General features: G+C 43.1%; 2 protein-coding genes across 2 annotated transcripts in view; one reads left to right on the plus strand and one right to left on the minus strand.

Annotated features, from left to right (window-relative positions):
• The window catches only part of LOC141072555 (tyrosine-protein kinase JAK3-like), a 635,207-nt gene extending 630,141 nt beyond the window's left edge, over nt 1-5,066 (plus strand). The window contains exon 24 of the mRNA XM_073559823.1: nt 4,727-5,066. Coding sequence (XP_073415924.1) covers nt 4,727-4,885 — 159 coding nt within the window. The 3' untranslated portion in view covers nt 4,886-5,066. The remainder of the gene's footprint in view (nt 1-4,726) is intronic.
• Nucleotides 5,067-14,284: 9,218 nt separating this feature from the next.
• On the minus strand, nt 14,285-16,014 carry LOC141072580 (uncharacterized). The gene is made up of 2 exons (XM_073559871.1): nt 15,857-16,014; nt 14,285-15,746 (listed from the first exon to the last, which is right to left on the minus strand). Exon 2 carries the CDS (start codon nt 15,509-15,511, stop codon nt 14,387-14,389), a length of 1,125 nt encoding a protein of 374 aa, XP_073415972.1. The 5' UTR covers nt 15,512-15,746; nt 15,857-16,014; the 3' UTR covers nt 14,285-14,386.
• Between the last annotated feature and the right edge of the window lie 1,288 nt (nt 16,015-17,302).

The raw sequence follows: 17,302 nt of genomic DNA on the forward strand, positions 1-17,302 counted from the left end.
GGGACCCAAAGTAGCAGCGGTGCTAACAATTAGTTGGCATTTTGTTTGTTCATTAGACACTCATTCTCGTTGGATATCACTGACTGATGGCCTGGTGGGCAATTTGCAATAGCTACTATTAGGGTATTATATTTTTTGAGGCAGCTATTCTGCCTTAGGCCATATATATAGTGTCCGTTTGGATATATGATTGAAGGACACTTTCTATCAAGGAATTGTTGATTGAGGTTGTGTATACAAGTTTTTCTTGTTGTATGTTGTCTATTTGAGCACCTTGCACTTTTGTAGATTTTATAAATTTTTAAATAAAAGTTATATTTTATTCCTATCCAATTGCTGATGTACTAGATACTTTTCCCGATTCCTTGACATGTTGCGCAAATAATGAGGACAAGACATTACCTTCATCCATTCTTTGGATAGACATTGGGCACCTTGAATCTCTGTCAGTGCTGATACTCTGATTTCAATGAACAGCATATGTATTATTCTGATTATCTGTCACTTGGGTAGAAAGGATTTTTGTGTCCCATACTTCCTTTTTTATTTTATTAAAGGGAACCTGTCACCTCGTTTTTCCGCAATAAACTATGGCCACTGCCTTTCGGGGCTTATCTACAGCATTCTGTAATTCTGTAGATAAGCCTCCGATGTAACCTGAAAGAGAAGAAAAACAAGTTTTATTATACTCACCGTGGGGCGCAGTCTGGTCCGATGGGTGTCGCAGGTCCGGGTCCGGCGCCTCCCATCTTCATGCGATGATGTCCTCTTCTTTGCTTCTGCCGCGGCTCCTGTGCAGGCGTACTGATCTGTCTTGTTGAGGGCAGAGCAAAGTACTGCAGTGCGCAGGCGCCGAGAAAGGTCACAGAGGACCAGCGCCTGCACACTGCAGAGGATGTCATCGCATGAAGATGCGAGGCGCCGGACCCGGACCTGCGACACCTATCGAACCGGACCGCCCCCAGGTGAGTATAATAAAACTTGTTTTTCTCCTCTTTCAGGTTAGAGTGGGGGCTTATCTACAGCATTATAGAATGCTATAGATAAGCCCTAAAAGGCAGTGGCCGCATCTTATAGCTGAAAAATGAGGTGACAGATTCCCTTTAATTTTATCTTGTGTGGCACATTGGGTTATTAATAAAGGTTGTTTATTTCTACTTGGGCTTCTTTGCTTATATCTTTGGACAAATCATAAAGTATGGTCTGTGTGAAAAACATTGACCATTCAGCAGTCTAGTCCATTTTACAGACCAGGCTAGCCTATGTGATTAGCAAGCCCACTTTTACAATGCCAGTCAGGCAAGCATTTTGCTGACATGACTGGCACTTTCTTCAGGTGACATGTAATGCTGCCAACATGTCAACAACACAAGAAAGATAATTAGCCAGTAACTCATGTAATATGTGACTGACTATACACTAAGTCCACCAAGAAGTGTGAACGAACACTAAAACATTATTCAATAAAAACACATTTTATTATTGTCACAACAAAGATAACAACTGTCCATAATAGACAGAGGAGAAAATCTATAGAGGGGACACAGTCCTATTTGGAAGAATCATGTAGAAACATATACAAAGTGGGTATGTGAAACCATGGAATTCGCCCTGCCTCATGTAACAAGGAGACGGTATTGAGGGCGAATTCCACACATAAGTAAATATCTCATAATAAATCCAAGTGGATAAATAAATAACTTAATCATGTGTAGATATTACCCTAAAAATCAATACATACATACATATTCTATAGGAGCAGAGAACGTATATTACCAGGTATATGAACCCAGGAACTCCAACGTACATTCTGCCAGGTGACTTTGGATGGTTTGCAGTTTGAAATGTGACGAGGGCCATTTTTATCACTTTCCCAGAGAAGTCCTTTCAGACAATACAAAATAGTCAGATTTGTTGCTTTGCCATATCTGAGTGCTGTGTCACCCCATGCATAATAAGGAGAACCAAGTTGTCTGAAGGCTGCAATTAGTAATCACCTGTTCATTAATAGTGGTTGTCCAGGAAATGTAATCCACTCCAAGGGTGAGGGCACATGATGTCTTTTTCAGGAAAGTCAGCCTGGAATTTGCCTGAAAAAGCATCCCATAAAATGAACATTGTGCACATGTTCCGTCTTATGTTAATTCTTTTAACCACATTGGGGTTCGGAAGCCCTTCAGGGGTTATTGGAAATCACATGTTAAAGGGCTGGTCTCGTACCTAAACTGTCCTTCCTACATATCTCTCTTTACGCCCTAACCACTTTTACGAGCTTTATTATAAAATACCCAACACTTTGCCCTATCCTCCTAATCCCTGTTTTTTTAAAGCACTTCCTGCAACATTTTGTTTGCGCGAAGTCTCAGACCGGAAGTCACAGGAAGCTTGGAACAGGACAACATCAGGAGGTAGCGCTACAGTTTCTATATTGCCGCCCTCTTCGATCCTGGGGGATAGCAACTGTGAGAGAGATGAGTGCAGCACCGCTGCTTCTACCTGTGAAAGATGATAGAAGTATTGAGTGACACTAGCGCCACCCTCATCTTCTGACTTTGTTTGAGGGAGGTTCTAGATGCTTTGGGGTGTCACTGGTGTCCCTCAATACTTCAATCTCTGCCCCCTAATGACATCTTAGATAGATGCAGAGTATACTCATCTCTCTCACAGCTTCTATCACCATTGATCCAAGATGCCTTCAGAGGGCACCAATGCAAGAAACTAATAAATAACTGATAGTGTTCTGTTCCAGAAGACGTGATAGATACTGTAGTGAAATCAGTGCAGCAACAGCCTCCTGTGGCATCCCATATGAGACTCCTCTCAAGCGAAACGTCACAGGAAGTGCAATAAAAAAGCACATTAATGGATTAGATAGGCAGAAGTGTAGGATATTTTATAATAAAGCTCATTACAAAAGTGTTTCGTGTAACATCTGTGCCAATTCTTGCCTTCTCTGTCTCGCTTTGGCCTCTGGGCAGCAGTGCGCCTTTGTTGCTTGTAATGCGTGACAGCACCAGTTCCTGGGACTTTTGATGCTGCTTTATTAGGGAGCTATGGTGTTAATTTTGATCTAAGTTTTGCTCACTCCTTCCTGAGAGCTCTGGGCGGGGCAGTCAGCTATTTAAACTCCAGACCCTCTGACTCCACTGTCAGTCAATAGTATTGCTGTCCTGGTGAATACTGCTGTGCTCTGATACTGTTTGTTGTTCTGATTATTCCTGTTCTTTGACCTCGACTTGATTTCTGACTACCCACTTGCTTTACAATTTGTCTCAGAGGTGACCTCTTGGCTTTGTCTCTGCCTGATGATCCTTCTGTCCATTTTGTGCCACCGAAAAGCAGCTGACTCTGTGGCCCTTGTCCAGATCCCTGTACAGGGGTTAAAGGGTGAAGCCCAGGGCATCCCTGGGATCTGGGAAATAGAGTAGCTTGCACCAAACCTGTTCATAATAGCCATTTTGGAGCTGCCAAGTGACACAAGAAGGGGCCCAGGATGGGGGTCATTGTACCCAAATGGAGTTCAGGATGGGGGTCATTATAGCAGGTAGGGGTCCAGGATGGGGGTTATTATACCAGAATGGTGTCCAGGATCGGGGATATTATACCAGGAAGGGCCCCAGGATGGGGGACATTATTATACAATGGGGGGTCATTGTCCAAAGAAGGGGCCCAGGATGGCAGTCATTATACTAGAATAGGATCCAGGATGGGGGTCATTATACTAGGAAGAGGCCCATGATGGCAGACATTATTATTGGATGGAGAACATTATATCAGGAAGGAGCCCATGATGAGGGACATTATAACAGGATGGAGGACATTGTTACACGAAAGGGCCAGGATGGGAGACATTATAACAGGGAAAGAATAGGGGATCTTATACCAGGAAGGGGCACAGGATGGGGGACATAATTACTGGAAGGGGCTAAGGATGGGGTACATTATACCAGCTCATGAGAGGGAGCATTATACCAGGAAGGGGTACATTATACCAAAAAGGGGGCCAGGCTAGGGAGATATTATAACAGGAAGAGCAGGAAGAGGCCCAGGGCAGCAGATATTAAAACAGGAAAGGGCCTAGAATAAATGCCAGCATGGAGGTGGGGGGCTAGGTCCACATTTTGCACAAGATGGCCATGAGAGACTTGTTACGCCACTATCCCTAATGGCATATTATGGAGTTAACATAGGTGTAATATACTGATGAACAACGACTCACTCAACTGGCATCCTTGAGGCGAGGGTGGGGGTGAGTTGCGTATAGTGCACCCTGCTGGACATGTTCTATCTTTATCATGTACCATTGGGGCATGTCGCCGTCCTACAGCCAACTGTTTATTTTTTAACTATATTTTGGTAAGTTTCTATTCACTTCACTGCAGTGATTTTGAAGAGATTTTAAGCTACTCAATCCAGTCTGCGATATCACAGCAATTTCTTGTTGTAAATTGTGGTAAGATATAAAGTTTGTGTTTAGCCCTGAACTAATGCATCCCCAAGGAAAACATTTTTTGTAGTAATCGATAAAAAGTATATGTATAGCCCTAAACAAATAGTATGAAAGTCATTCCCAACACAATGTCAATTGAACAAGTGTTGACAGCTTTGACAATGACAGGAAAATGGTGGAAGATGCCACAAGCAAAGCAGAGATTGTGATGTCCAATTTGTGTATTTAGCCACTTTGTAATGTGCTGTTTAAACATAACATCTCTCTTAATTGCAGGTATATAAGATGATGCTGTCTTGCTGGTCATTCCAACCATCAGAGCGGCCAACATTTAGTGTGCTAGAGAATCAGTGTGACCAGCTCCGCCGAGCGTATCAGAGCGAGCCCTGCAATCTACACAGCAACATGTATGAAGATCAGTTTCAGTTCCATTAAAATTGTATGCGTACTTTCTTATCAATTTGTGTCAATTTAGAATGAAGGCAAGTGTAAGTGCACATATATTCAACCTGTTATCAATTTTATTAATACCATTTAGTTACATTTTACAGCTTGCAGTTATATAGCTTTTATGTCAAAGCTGAAGTCTAATAAACGGTTTAAAAATGTTGAAAAAGTAACACCTTATTGACCCTAATCTCTATGGAGAATCTACGGATTTTGCTTTTGATCTTTTCCACAAATAATTTCAGGCTGTGCCCTGTTGTTCTAATTTTCAGTATTTCTTAAAATTGAAAGTACTGCTGCATCATGGCATTAGTTTAATGAAAACTTTGGTTCCCAATCACATATACACACACTACACAAACACACACACACTACATAAACACACACACGTTGCACACATACACACACTACATAAACATACACACACTACATAAACATACACATGTTACACACACATACCATATAAAAACACTACATAAACATACACAAAAACTAAACAAAACACATACATACAAACACACACACAACACTCACCAGTCCCCTATTAAGATCAAGATGTCACAGTAGCTCCTGTACTCAATTTAATTTATGATTTTGTAGTCTCACCAAGATTTATGTAGACCCTCATTAGAAACAGCTTGGTTCTTTATAAATCATATTAACCCCTTCATGACCCAGCCTATTTTGACCTTAATGACCTGGCCATTTTTGGCAATATTGACCAGTGTCCCTTTATGAGGTAATAACTCAGGAACGCTTCAACGGATCCTAGCGATTCTGAGAATGTTTTTTCGTGACATATTTGGCTTCATGTTAGTGGTAAACTTAGGTCAATAATGTTTTCATTTATTTGTGAAAAAAATGGAAATTTGGCAAAAATTTCACAATTTTCACATTTTTAATTTTTATTCCGCTAAACCAGAGAGTTATGTGACACAAAATAGTTAATAAATAACATTTCCCACATGTCTACTTTACATCAGCACAATTTTGGAAACAAATTTTTTTTTTGTTGGGAAGTTATAAGGGTTAAAATTTGACCAGCGATTTCTCATTTTTACAACAAAATTTACAAAACCATTTTTTTTAGGGACCACCTCACATTTGAAGTCACTTTGAGGGGTCTATATGGCAGAAAATACCCCAAAGTGACACCATTCTAAAAACTGCACCCCTCAAGCTACTCAAAACTATATTCAAGAAGATTATTAACCCTTCAGGTGCTTCACAGCAACTAAAGCAATGTGGAAGGAAAAAATGAACATTTTAATTTTTCCAATAAAAAATTTCTTTTAGCATCAATTTTTTCATTTTCACATGGGCAACAGGATAAAATTGATCCTAAAATTTGTTGGGCAATTTCTCCTGAGTACACCAATACCTCATATGTGGTCATAAACCACTGTTTGGGCGCACGGCAGGGCTCAGAAGGGAAGGAGCGTCATTTGACTTTTTGAATGGAAAATATGCTGGAATATTTAGCGGTTGCCATGTCGCGTTTGGAGAGTCCCTGTGCGCCTAAACATTGGAGCTCCCCCACAAGTGACCACATTTTGGAAACTAGACTCTCCACGGAACTTATTTAGATGCATAGTGAGCACTTTGAACCACCAGGTGCTTCACAAATTGATCCATAAAAAAAAAGGACTTTTTTTTCACAAAAATTTTCTTTTAGCCTCAGTTTTTTCATTTTCACATGGGCAATGGGATAAAATGGATCCTAAAATTTGTTGGGCAATTTCTCCTGAGTGCACAGATACCTCATATGTGGTCATAAACCACTGTTTGGGCACACGGCAGGGTCCCGAAGGGAAGGAGCACCATTTGACTTTTTGAATGGAAAATTAGCTCCAATCGTTAGTGTTTGGAGAGCCCCTGTGTGCCTAAACATTAGAGCTCCCCCACAAGTGACCCCATTTTGGAAACTAGACCACCCAAGGAACTTTTCTAGTTGTGTGGTGAGGACTTTGAACCCACAAGTGCTTCACAGAAGTTTATGACGCAGAAAAGTGAAAATAAAAAAATAATTTTTTTTTCCTCAAAAATGATTTTTTAGCCCGCTATTTTTTATTTTCACAAGGCTAACAGGAGAAATTGGACCACAAAAGTTGTTGTGTAATTTGTCCTCAGTACACCGATACCCCATATGTCAGGGGAAACCACTGTTTGGGCGCATGGGAGAGCTCAGAAGGGAAGGAGCGCAATTTTGGAATGCAGACTGATGGGATGTTCTGCGGGCATCATGCTGCATTTGCAGAGCCCCTGATGTGCCTAAACAGTAGAAACCCCCCACAAGTGACCCCATTTTGGAAACTAGACCCCCCAAGGAGCTTATCTAGATGTGTAGTGAGCACTTTGAACCCCCAAGTGCTTCACAGAAGTTTATAAACGCAGAGCCATGAAAATAAAAAATCATTTTTTTTCCTCAAAAATGATTTTTTAGCCCGCTATTTTTTATTTTCACAAGGGTAACAGGATAAATTGGACCCCTAAAGTTGCTGTTCAGTTTGTCCTGAGTACGGTGGCACCCCATATGTGGGAGGGAACCACTGTTTGGGCGCACGGCAGGGCTCAGAAGGGAAGGAGCGCCATTTGACTTTTTGAATGGAAAATTAGCTCCAATCGTTAGCGGACACCATGTCGTGTTTGGAGAGGCCCTGTCTGCCTACACTTTGGAGCTCCCCCACATATCACCCCATTTTGGAAACTAGACCCCCTAAGGAAGTTATCTAGATGCATAGTGAGCACTTTGAACCCCCAGGTGATTTACAGAAGTGTATAACGCAGAGCTGTGAAAATAAAAATATTTTTTTTCCCTCAAAAAATGATTTTTTTAGCCCGCTATTTTTTATTTTCACAATAGTAACAGGAGAAATTTGACCCCAAAAGTTGTTGTCCAGTTTGTCCTGAGTACGCTGGTACCCAATATGTGGGGAGGGACCACTGTTTGGGCACACGTCGGGGCTCAGAAGGGAAGTAGTGATGTTTTGAAATACCGACTTGATGGAATGGTCTGCGGGCGTCATGTTACGTTTGCAGAGCCCCTGATGTGGCTAAACAGTGGAAACCCCCCACAAGTGATCCCATTTTGGAAATTAGACCCCCAAGGAACTTATCTAGATATGTGGTGAGCACTTTGAACCCCCAAGTGCTTCACAGAAGTTTATAACGCAGAACCGTGAAAATAAGAAATCTATTTTTTCCTCAAAAAATGATTTTTTAGCCCGCAATTTTTTATTTTCACAAGGTTAACAGGATAAATTCGACCCCAAAAGTTGTTGCACAGTTTGTCATGAGTACGCTGGTACCCCATATGTGGGGGGGGACCACTGTTTGGGCATACATCGGGGCTCGGAAGGGAAGTAGTGACGGTTGAAATACCGACTTGATGGAATGGTCTGCGGGCGTCATGTTACGTTTGCAGAGCCCCTGATGTGCCTAAACAGTGGAAACCCCCCACAAGTGACCCCATTTTGGATACTAGACCACCCAAGGAACTTATCTAGATATGTGGTGAGCATTTTGAACCCCCAAGTGCTTCACAGAAGTTTATAACGCAGAACCGTGAAAATAAAAAATCTTTTTTTTTCCTCAAAAAATGATTTTGTAGCCCGCTATTTTTTATTTTCACAAGGTTAACAGGATAAATTCGACCCCAAAAGTTGTTGTCCAGTTTGTCCTGAGTACGCTGGTACCCCATATGTGGGGGGGGACCACTGTTTGGGCACACATCGGGGCTCGGAAGGAAAGTAGTGACGTTTTGAAATACCGACTTGATGGAATGGTCTGCTGGCGTCATGTTACGTTTGCAGAGCCCCTGATGTGCCTAAACAGTGGAAACCCCCCACAAGTGACCCCATTTTGGAAACTAGACCCCCCAAGGAACTTATCTAGATGTTTGATGAGCACTTTGAACCCCCAAGTGCTTCACCGAAGTTTATAACTCAGAGCCGTGAAAACAAAAAAAATCAATTTTTTTCACAAAAATCATTTTTTTAGCCCCCAATTTTTTATTTTCCCAAGGGTAACAGGAGAAATTAGACTCCCAAAGTTGTTTTGCAATTTTTCCTGAGTACGCTGATACCCCATATGTGGGAGTAAACCACTGTTTGGGCACACGTCGGGGCTCGGAATGGAGAGAGTGCTGTTTGACATTTTGAACGCAAAATCCAACCCTAACCCTAATTTTAACCCTAATTTTAACCCTAACCCTAATTTTAACCCTAATTCCAACCCTAACCTTAATTCTAGCCCTAACCCTATTTCTAACCCTAACCCTATCTGTAACCCTTATTCCAACCCTAACCCTAATTCCAACCCTAACCCTAGTTCGAACCCTAAATGGAAAAAAAAATATTTTTTTTATTTTATTATTTGCGCCTGGCTATGGGGGTGATAAAAGGGGGGTGTATTTACTTTTTTTTTCATTTTGATCACTGTGAGAGTGTATCACAGTGATCAAAATGAAAAATGAACGGGCAACCGGCAAATTCATGGGCGCCGCCATCTTGGACAATGGCAGGCGAACTGCGCATGCGCCCGCCATTTTGCAAGATGGCGGCGCCCATGATCCGGACGCCGGGAGCCACGGCGGGACACCGGGAGCACGATCGGAGGTCCTGGGGGGATCGGAAGGTGGGAGGGAGCGATAGACAGGGGAGGGGGAGCAGATGATGACGGCGGCGAACGATCGCAGCCGTCCATCGGTGGCGGGGGCCGATCGGCCCCGCCAGTCGGTGTGTGGGGGGGTCGGGGGTCGGTGTCCAGCCATGTCCGATGCTATTGCAGCATCGGCCATGGCTGGATTGTAATATTTCACCAAATTTCATTGGTGAAATATTACAAATCGCTCTGATTGGCTGTTTCACTTTTAACAGCCAATCAGAGCGATCTTAGGCACGTGGGGGCTAAGCCACGCCCCCAGGGATTAACTGTAGAGTGTCCTTTGTGTGCGGGTCGAGTGACCTTTCAGTGACCCCGGTCACCCGACCCGCAGGGGGGCTATTTATAGCATGACGCCTACGTAGGCGTCATAGGTCGTTTGGGCACGACTTTTCACGACGCCTACGTAGGCGTCATGGGTCGTGAAGGGGTTAAAGAGACAGGTGTTAGCACAGAATGACTGTTCATACCAATTATAGATGCTTGGTGCACCCTTGGCATGACTAAATGTTTAAAGTGAGTCATTGAGCACAGAATGACTGTTCAAACCAAGTACAGGTGCTCTGTTCTCTACACATGGTTAAACATTTATGTGCACCTTCCCATGATCTACTTATTTTCCATCTACAGTATATCTCCACCCTTCTCTGGTTCTGTAAAGCAAGAGCTGTCAGAAAAAGAAGAGGGAGGGTGGAGATAAATGGAAAATAAGCAGGTGGGAAAGTGTACCTAATTGTTTGTCCACGCCAAGATGCCCCTAGTGCCTGTACTTGTCCAACGTGGCTGAAGAGGAGAGAGGGAGAATGATCTCACCAAATAAGTTGCAGTGATGTTCCCAGTGTAGGCAATGCACGCAATGCACGGAGCATGACATCTGGGTCACCAGAGCTAGCAACATTGCTTGATCATGCTAAGAGTATGACCAGCAACTTTGTCTGTCAATGCTGAGCTGACAGTTTGCATAGCATAGGTATGCTCCTGCATCCCCATGCTATACAAGCAATCAGTCTGCAAAAAATGAAAGTTTTATAGTGGGACAAAGTAAAAAAGCTAAAAAATAGTTTTTTAAAAAGTTTGTAAAAAATGTTAAAAAAATAAAATAAATTGTAAAAAAAAAATAAAAATATAAAATACCCTTAAATAAATATTTTTAGGAAAAAACTACTGTAAACAATAAAAGTACATATATATGATATCGTCATGTCCGCAACGACTTGACTATGAAACTGTTAAACTGGTTAACCCCTTTAGTGAACATCATAAAAAAATAAATAAAAAACAAGGCAAAAAACAATGCTTTGTCATCATACCGCAGAACAAAAAGTTGACTAAAACACAATCAAAAAGATGAATATAAACATGGTACCGCTGAACACGTCATCTTGTCCCACAAAAAACAAGCCATCATACAGCTCCATCAGCGAAAAGATAAAAAAGATATAGCTCTCAGAATAAAGCGATGCAAAAATAATCATTTTTTCTATAAAATAGTTTTTATTGTATAAAAGCAAGCGGAAAAACATAAAAAAAGATATAAATGTGGTATCGCTGTAATCGTACTGACCCGAAGAATAAAAGTGCCTTACCAATTTTACCACACGCAGAACAACATAACCCCCCCCCCAGAAAAAACAACAAAACATTGAATTGCTGGTTTTTGTTCATTCTGCCTCCCAAAAATAAGAATAGAAAGCAATCAAAAAAGTTATGTGTCTGAAAATGGTACCAATGAAAGAGTTAGCTTGTCCTGCAAAAAGCAAGCCCTTAGGCTAGTTTCACACTTGCTTTTTTTTGCAGCGCGTTTTTCCCGCAAAAAAACGCATTAAAAAAACGCATACAAATGCATACAAACGCTGCGTTTTTTTCCAGCATTTTAATGCGCATGCAGGAAAAAAACGCAGCGTTTTTGCGCGTTTGTATGCGTTTTTTGTGCGTTTGCGTTTTTTTACAGATTTTGGAAAAACCCCACAAAAAAGAAAAAACAACCATTCAACAACACACAAGACCAATGGGACTTCATTGTGGGTGTGGTATGTTAATATATATAGACCCTGTCTACAGTATTCTTCACATTTGCTTGATTCTTCTCGTGACCATGGATCTGCGCTGGAAGAGTTTTCACTTCAACTTGGATTTGGACATCGCGATGGCTCAGGCGTATGCAGTTGCTTGCCATGAACAAAGGAAGAGAGAGAGGCAGCGAAGACGGCGGCGTATGTGGATACATCCGATTGTTGAACTCCGGGAGAGCCGTGGGGCATACCACACCCTCTACAGCGAGCTACAGGCAAACCCGGAGAAATTTACAGATTATATCCGGATGTCCCACGAAAGTTTCTTGGATTTGCTTGCTCGTGTCCAACAATCCATCCGGAGACAGGACACACAGCTCCGTCGTGCGATTCCTCCTGAGGAACGGCTACTGGTGACATTACGGTATGTTTTAAAAACCAAGGGGTGCGGTCTGATGGTTTTTTTTTAAATTTAGTATTCAAAACCTTGGGTAATTAGTTTTCGTGAATGTACTAATATTTTATTTTATAGTTTTTTAAAATAATATACATAAATATTAATTTTACTTCTTTGTCTGTTCACAGATTCCTGGCGACTGGAGAAACCCTATCTTCACTACACTTCCAGTACCGTATTGGAATCTCTACCTTGTCTGGAATTGTTGCTGACACCTGCCGGGCTCTCTGGAATGTTCTTTGCCCAGAATTTATGCCCCTGCCCACCGCTGAAAAGTGGATGGAAATTGCTGACAAATTCTGGACAGTATGCAATTTTCCCAACTGTTTGGGAGCTGTTGATGGTAAACACATACGGATCATCAAACCCCAAAGAACGGGATCTGAGTACTATAATTACAAAAAGTACTTTTCAATAGTACTCATTGCGATTGCGGATGCCGGATGTATGTTTGTAGCAGTGGACATTGGAGCATTTGGCCGTGGTAATGACTCACAGGCTTTTAAAAACTCAGACATGGGCCGGAGGTTGTATGGCAACCAATTTAATTTCCCTATGCCACGGCCTCTTCCTCACACCGAAGCTCCGCCACTGCCCTTTGTAATGGTTGGCGATGAGGCTTTTCAAATGTGCGGAAACTTACTGAAACCCTACTCCAGCCGGGACTTGGACCACACCAAAAAAATATTTAATTACAGGCTGACCAGGGCCAGAAGAACTGTCGAGTGTGCTTTTGGGATTCTTGTTTCCAGATGGCGAATTCTGGGCACGGCCATTAATCTTAAACTTGAAACAGTCGATGAGGTGGTGAAGGCCTGTGTGGTTCTACATAACTTTGTGATGGCTAAAGAGCACCCGACCTTTGAACTGGACGATGATGCTCCTAACCCATTGCCTGAATTCACTCAGCACACTCTCAGGTCATCCGTTGAAGTTGGCCAAATGAGGGACCAATTTGCGGCCTACTTTATTTCTGATGTAGGACGGGTGCACTGGCAAGATGAAATGGTGTAATGTTTTTGTTTGTTTATGGTAATAAAAAACCTTATTTGATACCATTACTGAGTGCACTATATTTTTTAAACTCCAATTTAATAAAAAACTTCCCATGTATAACTGAATTTTTTGATGTTCACACACCTGGGCAGGTAAATACACATATGAGTTAAAATGCAGCATTGCTAGTCTGCGTGAAATATATTGGAACGAGCAAAGCTGCAGGCCATGAATCAGGAAACCATTTTTTTTCAAGAGAAAGTTGTGCAACTAGTTGAAAACAAAGTATGTGATTTTCTCAAAACACAACCCTCAAAACCCAACCCCAATGAAAGTCCATGGGGAATACAAGTCAGCATTGAGTGGATGAATGTAATCTGCTCCATTCCAACTTACAAGTTATTACACTAGGCCTTGGAATGACTATACTAGTCCGTGGTATTTCAAATATGAGTATAGTAGGCCTTGGGCCTACTAGTATAGTCATATGTGAAATACCACGGCCTAGTATAGTCATAACAAGGCCTACTCGATTTTTACCAACTAGGATCTTGTTTCACAAAAAACAAACGGGTGAAACTTGACAAGTTTCAACAGTTTGTTTTTCATGAAACCAGATTCTAGTTGGTAAAACTAGAGTTATTACACTAGGCCTTGGAATGACTATACTAGGCCGTGGTATTTCAAATATGAGTATAGTAGGCCTTGGGGCTAGTAGTATAGTAATATGTGAAATGCCACGGCCTAGTATAGTCATACCAAGGCCTACTGTAATAACTCGATTTTTAACAATCTTGTTTCACAAAAAACAAACTGGTGAAACTAGAAAGATAATTATTTTTAAGACAAGTTTCAACAGTTTGTTTTTCATGAAACCAGATTCTAGTTGGTAAAACTAGAGTTATTACACTAGGCCTTGGAATGACTATACTAGGCCGTGGTATTTCAAATATGAGTATAGTAGGCCTTGGGGCTAGTAGTATAGTAATATGTGAAATACCACGGCCTAGTATAGTCATAACAAGGCCTACTGTAATAACTCGATTTTTAACAACTAGCATCTTGTTTCACAAAAAACAAACTGGTGAAACTAGAAAGAAACTTATTTTTTAGACAAGTTTCAACAGTTTGTTTTTCATGAAACCAGATTCTAGTTGGTAAAACTAGAGTTATTACACTAGGCCTTGGAATGACTATACTAGTCCATGTTATTTCACATATGACTATACTAGGCCTTGGGTTGGTTTTTAACATGTATTTACCCATCAGTGTGTGTGAGCGGCGCAAACAACATTAATGAAACTTAGTAATGGTGAACCACAAATGTAAATTTATTTTTTATCACAAAAATAAACCTAAAAATTATTTTTTACGGCGTTTGGGGGCAGATGGTTTCAATTTGGGGGTGTGCAGGGAATATGCAACACTTGCAGTTGAAGACGGTGTTTGAGGGGAAGGGGCAACAAAACTTGTGGGGGAAGGTAGTCCAGTTAAGGGAATTAAACTAGGAACACTTGTAGGAGAGGAAATCTGTTCAGGTACATTAGTTGTAATGGCATGTCGCCGTAGGCTTGTGTGCCTGGACCGACTTTGGCCCAATGCCCGCCTTGATTGATTTCGCCTTGAACTAGGGGCAAATATGGAATGTAGGTCCCCCGTCTGCTGGTATGGCTGCTGCTGCTGAGGTGGCGGCTGCTGCTGCTGAGGTGGCGGCTGCTGCTGAGGTGGCGGCTGCTGCTGAGGTGGCGGCTGCTGCTGAGGTGGCTGCTGCTGAGGTGGTTGCTGCTGCTGCTGAGGTGGCGGCTGCTGCTGAGGTGGCTGCTGCTGAGGTGGCTGCTGCTGCTCTTCGTTGTCAGTGCTCGTCCTTGCAGGAGGACTGGTGGCGGCAGTGATGGTCCAGGTTTGCAGAGTGGTGGTGGCAGGGCTACTACATGTTGTTGTAGCGGCAGGGCTGTTCCATGTTTGCCTAGTGGTGGCTGAGCTCCACGCATGCATGGGATTGGCGGTGGTGCTCCAGACAGGAGCAGCGCTTGCCATGGTGGTGTCGGTGAAGTGACCAGCTGCACTCAGACTTGTGGTGGTGTAACGGTGGGTGTCCTGGCTTTGAATAGAGGTGTCCGTGCAGTGGTATGCAGCACAAGTAGGTAGTGAGGTGAAGCGAGTCAATGGTGGCACAGGTGGAAAGGACACCACTGACTGCTGACCGTACCGATTATGCTGCATAGCCTGCAAGAAAGCATTGTTGCAGGCCTGCAGCACATTCAGCTGTTGCTCAGGACTAAGGTGTTCCGCCATGCCCTTTTCAATCTTACTAAAAAAATGGTGTGCTGGTCTGTTGAGGTCGGCCTCCAGACGGTCAAGGCGCTGTTCTACAGAATTGAAGCGGTGTTCAAAGTGGTTAAAACCACGTTCCATGAGTGCAAAACCGCTTTCAACTCTGTCGGACAGTGACTTGAGGCTGGAATTAAATGTCTCGCTCAAATGCATAAACTCGGGCAAGACATTCCTGTCCAAGGCCCTCTGCCGCTGGCGGGTAGTGCCCGCATAACCAGTGGCAGAGACCTGGGACAGGGGAACACCTGATGGCCCAGCTTCCTGGTCACCAGCTGTGTGTGTGGTTGACCTGCAAGGTGCTTCCTGGCTGTCGGATGGCTGGGACGGGTCAGAGGACGTCCGAGGAAGGACCGCTCCAGGGCCAGGTTGCAGGGTGCTGCTCCAGGTGCTGTGGAAGAAAGGAAAATCATTACTACCATGCCTTTACAAGAAGCATCAGCTGTGGATTAGAAAAACACAGATTAATAAAAATAAAAACCCAAAATGTATAATACTTACGATCTTGTGGCAAGGACCGGTCTTAGGAACTGCAACGCGTGATAGTGACGGTATCTAGTTCTGGTCCTTGACGCAGATCCACTGCGAACCTGGCCCTCAGCACGAACATCACTGTTGAAGCGGTCCTTGATCGAACGCCAACGTGTTCGGACTTTGTCCACTGTTGATAAAAAAAAACAGTGCCGTCAAGGACAACAGTCACTGCGGCACAATGTAGCAATACAATACTCAAAGCAGTCACTGTAGACCCCGATGACACTGTTGGGTTTCCTGCTAGAATACACCTAGCACGAAACCCAACAGTGCCGTCAAGGACAACAGTCACTGCGGCACAATGTAGCAATACAATACTCAAAGCAGTCACTGTAGACCCCGATGACACTGTTGGGTTTCCTGCTAGAATACGCCTAGCACGAAACCCAACAGTGCCGTCAAGGACAACAGTCACTGCGGCACAATGTAGCAATACAATACTCAAAGCAGTCACTGTAGACCCCGATGACACTGTTGGGTTTCCTGCTAGAATACGCCTAGCACGAAACCCAACAGTGCCGTCAAGGACAACAGTCACTGCGGCACAATGTAGCAATACAATACTCAAAGCAGTCACTGTAGACCCCGATGACACTGTTGGGTTTCCTGCTAGAATACACCTAGCACGAAACCCAACAGTGCCGTCAAGGACAACAGTCACTGCGGCACAATGTAGCAATACAATACTCAAAGCAGTCACTGTAGACCCCGATGACACTGTTGGGTTTCCTGCTAGAATACGCCTAGCACGAAACCCAACAGTGCCGTCAAGGACAACAGTCACTGCGGCACAATGTAGCAATACAATACTCAAAGCAGTCACTGTAGACCCCGATGACACTGTTGGGTTTCCTGCTAGAATACGCCTAGCACGAAACCCAACAGTGCCGTCAAGGACAACAGTCGCTGCGGCACAATACAGAGCAGGGAAATACTCACTAAACGCCTTTTTGGAGGATGCTGTGGCGCTGTCCCAGCCATCCATCAACGCTGCGGCCACCTCATTCCATAGCCGCCGGGTCACCACATTGTCCTTGTACAGCCGGTCACGGCTGTCCCACAACGGCGAACGCTCCTGGACCAGGCTGATGAGCTGCTCATTATCCAGGTAGACGTCTTCATCCCGTTGTGGAACCTAGACAAAACACATTCATTAGAATAATCAAATTTAAATTGAATAAAAAGTTACAAAAAAAGAAACAAAAAAAAGAGTAAAAATAGAAGATAAAAAATAAAGAACATTACAAATCATTTGATACTTACATTCCGTATCACCACCGGGACTTGGCTTCGCTGCTCCTGCTCTTCGCCCTCACTAGTCCCGTCCGCAGATGATGATGACGATGTCTTAAGAAAGTTGAAAAAAACGTAAGAGATTTGGAGAAGCAGCAGATATACTTACCAGATGCACGA

This window comes from Dendrobates tinctorius, unplaced genomic scaffold (assembly GCF_039654945.1).
Source record: "Dendrobates tinctorius isolate UK_male_01 unplaced genomic scaffold, ASM3965494v1 ptg000276l, whole genome shotgun sequence".
Taxonomy (NCBI): domain Eukaryota; kingdom Metazoa; phylum Chordata; class Amphibia; order Anura; family Dendrobatidae; genus Dendrobates; species Dendrobates tinctorius.

Excerpts from the sequence above, each read along its gene's own strand:
- LOC141072580 (XM_073559871.1), bottom strand. The coding sequence starts at position 15,511 with ATGCATTTGAGCGAGACATTTAATTCCAGCCTCAAGTCACTGTCCGAC.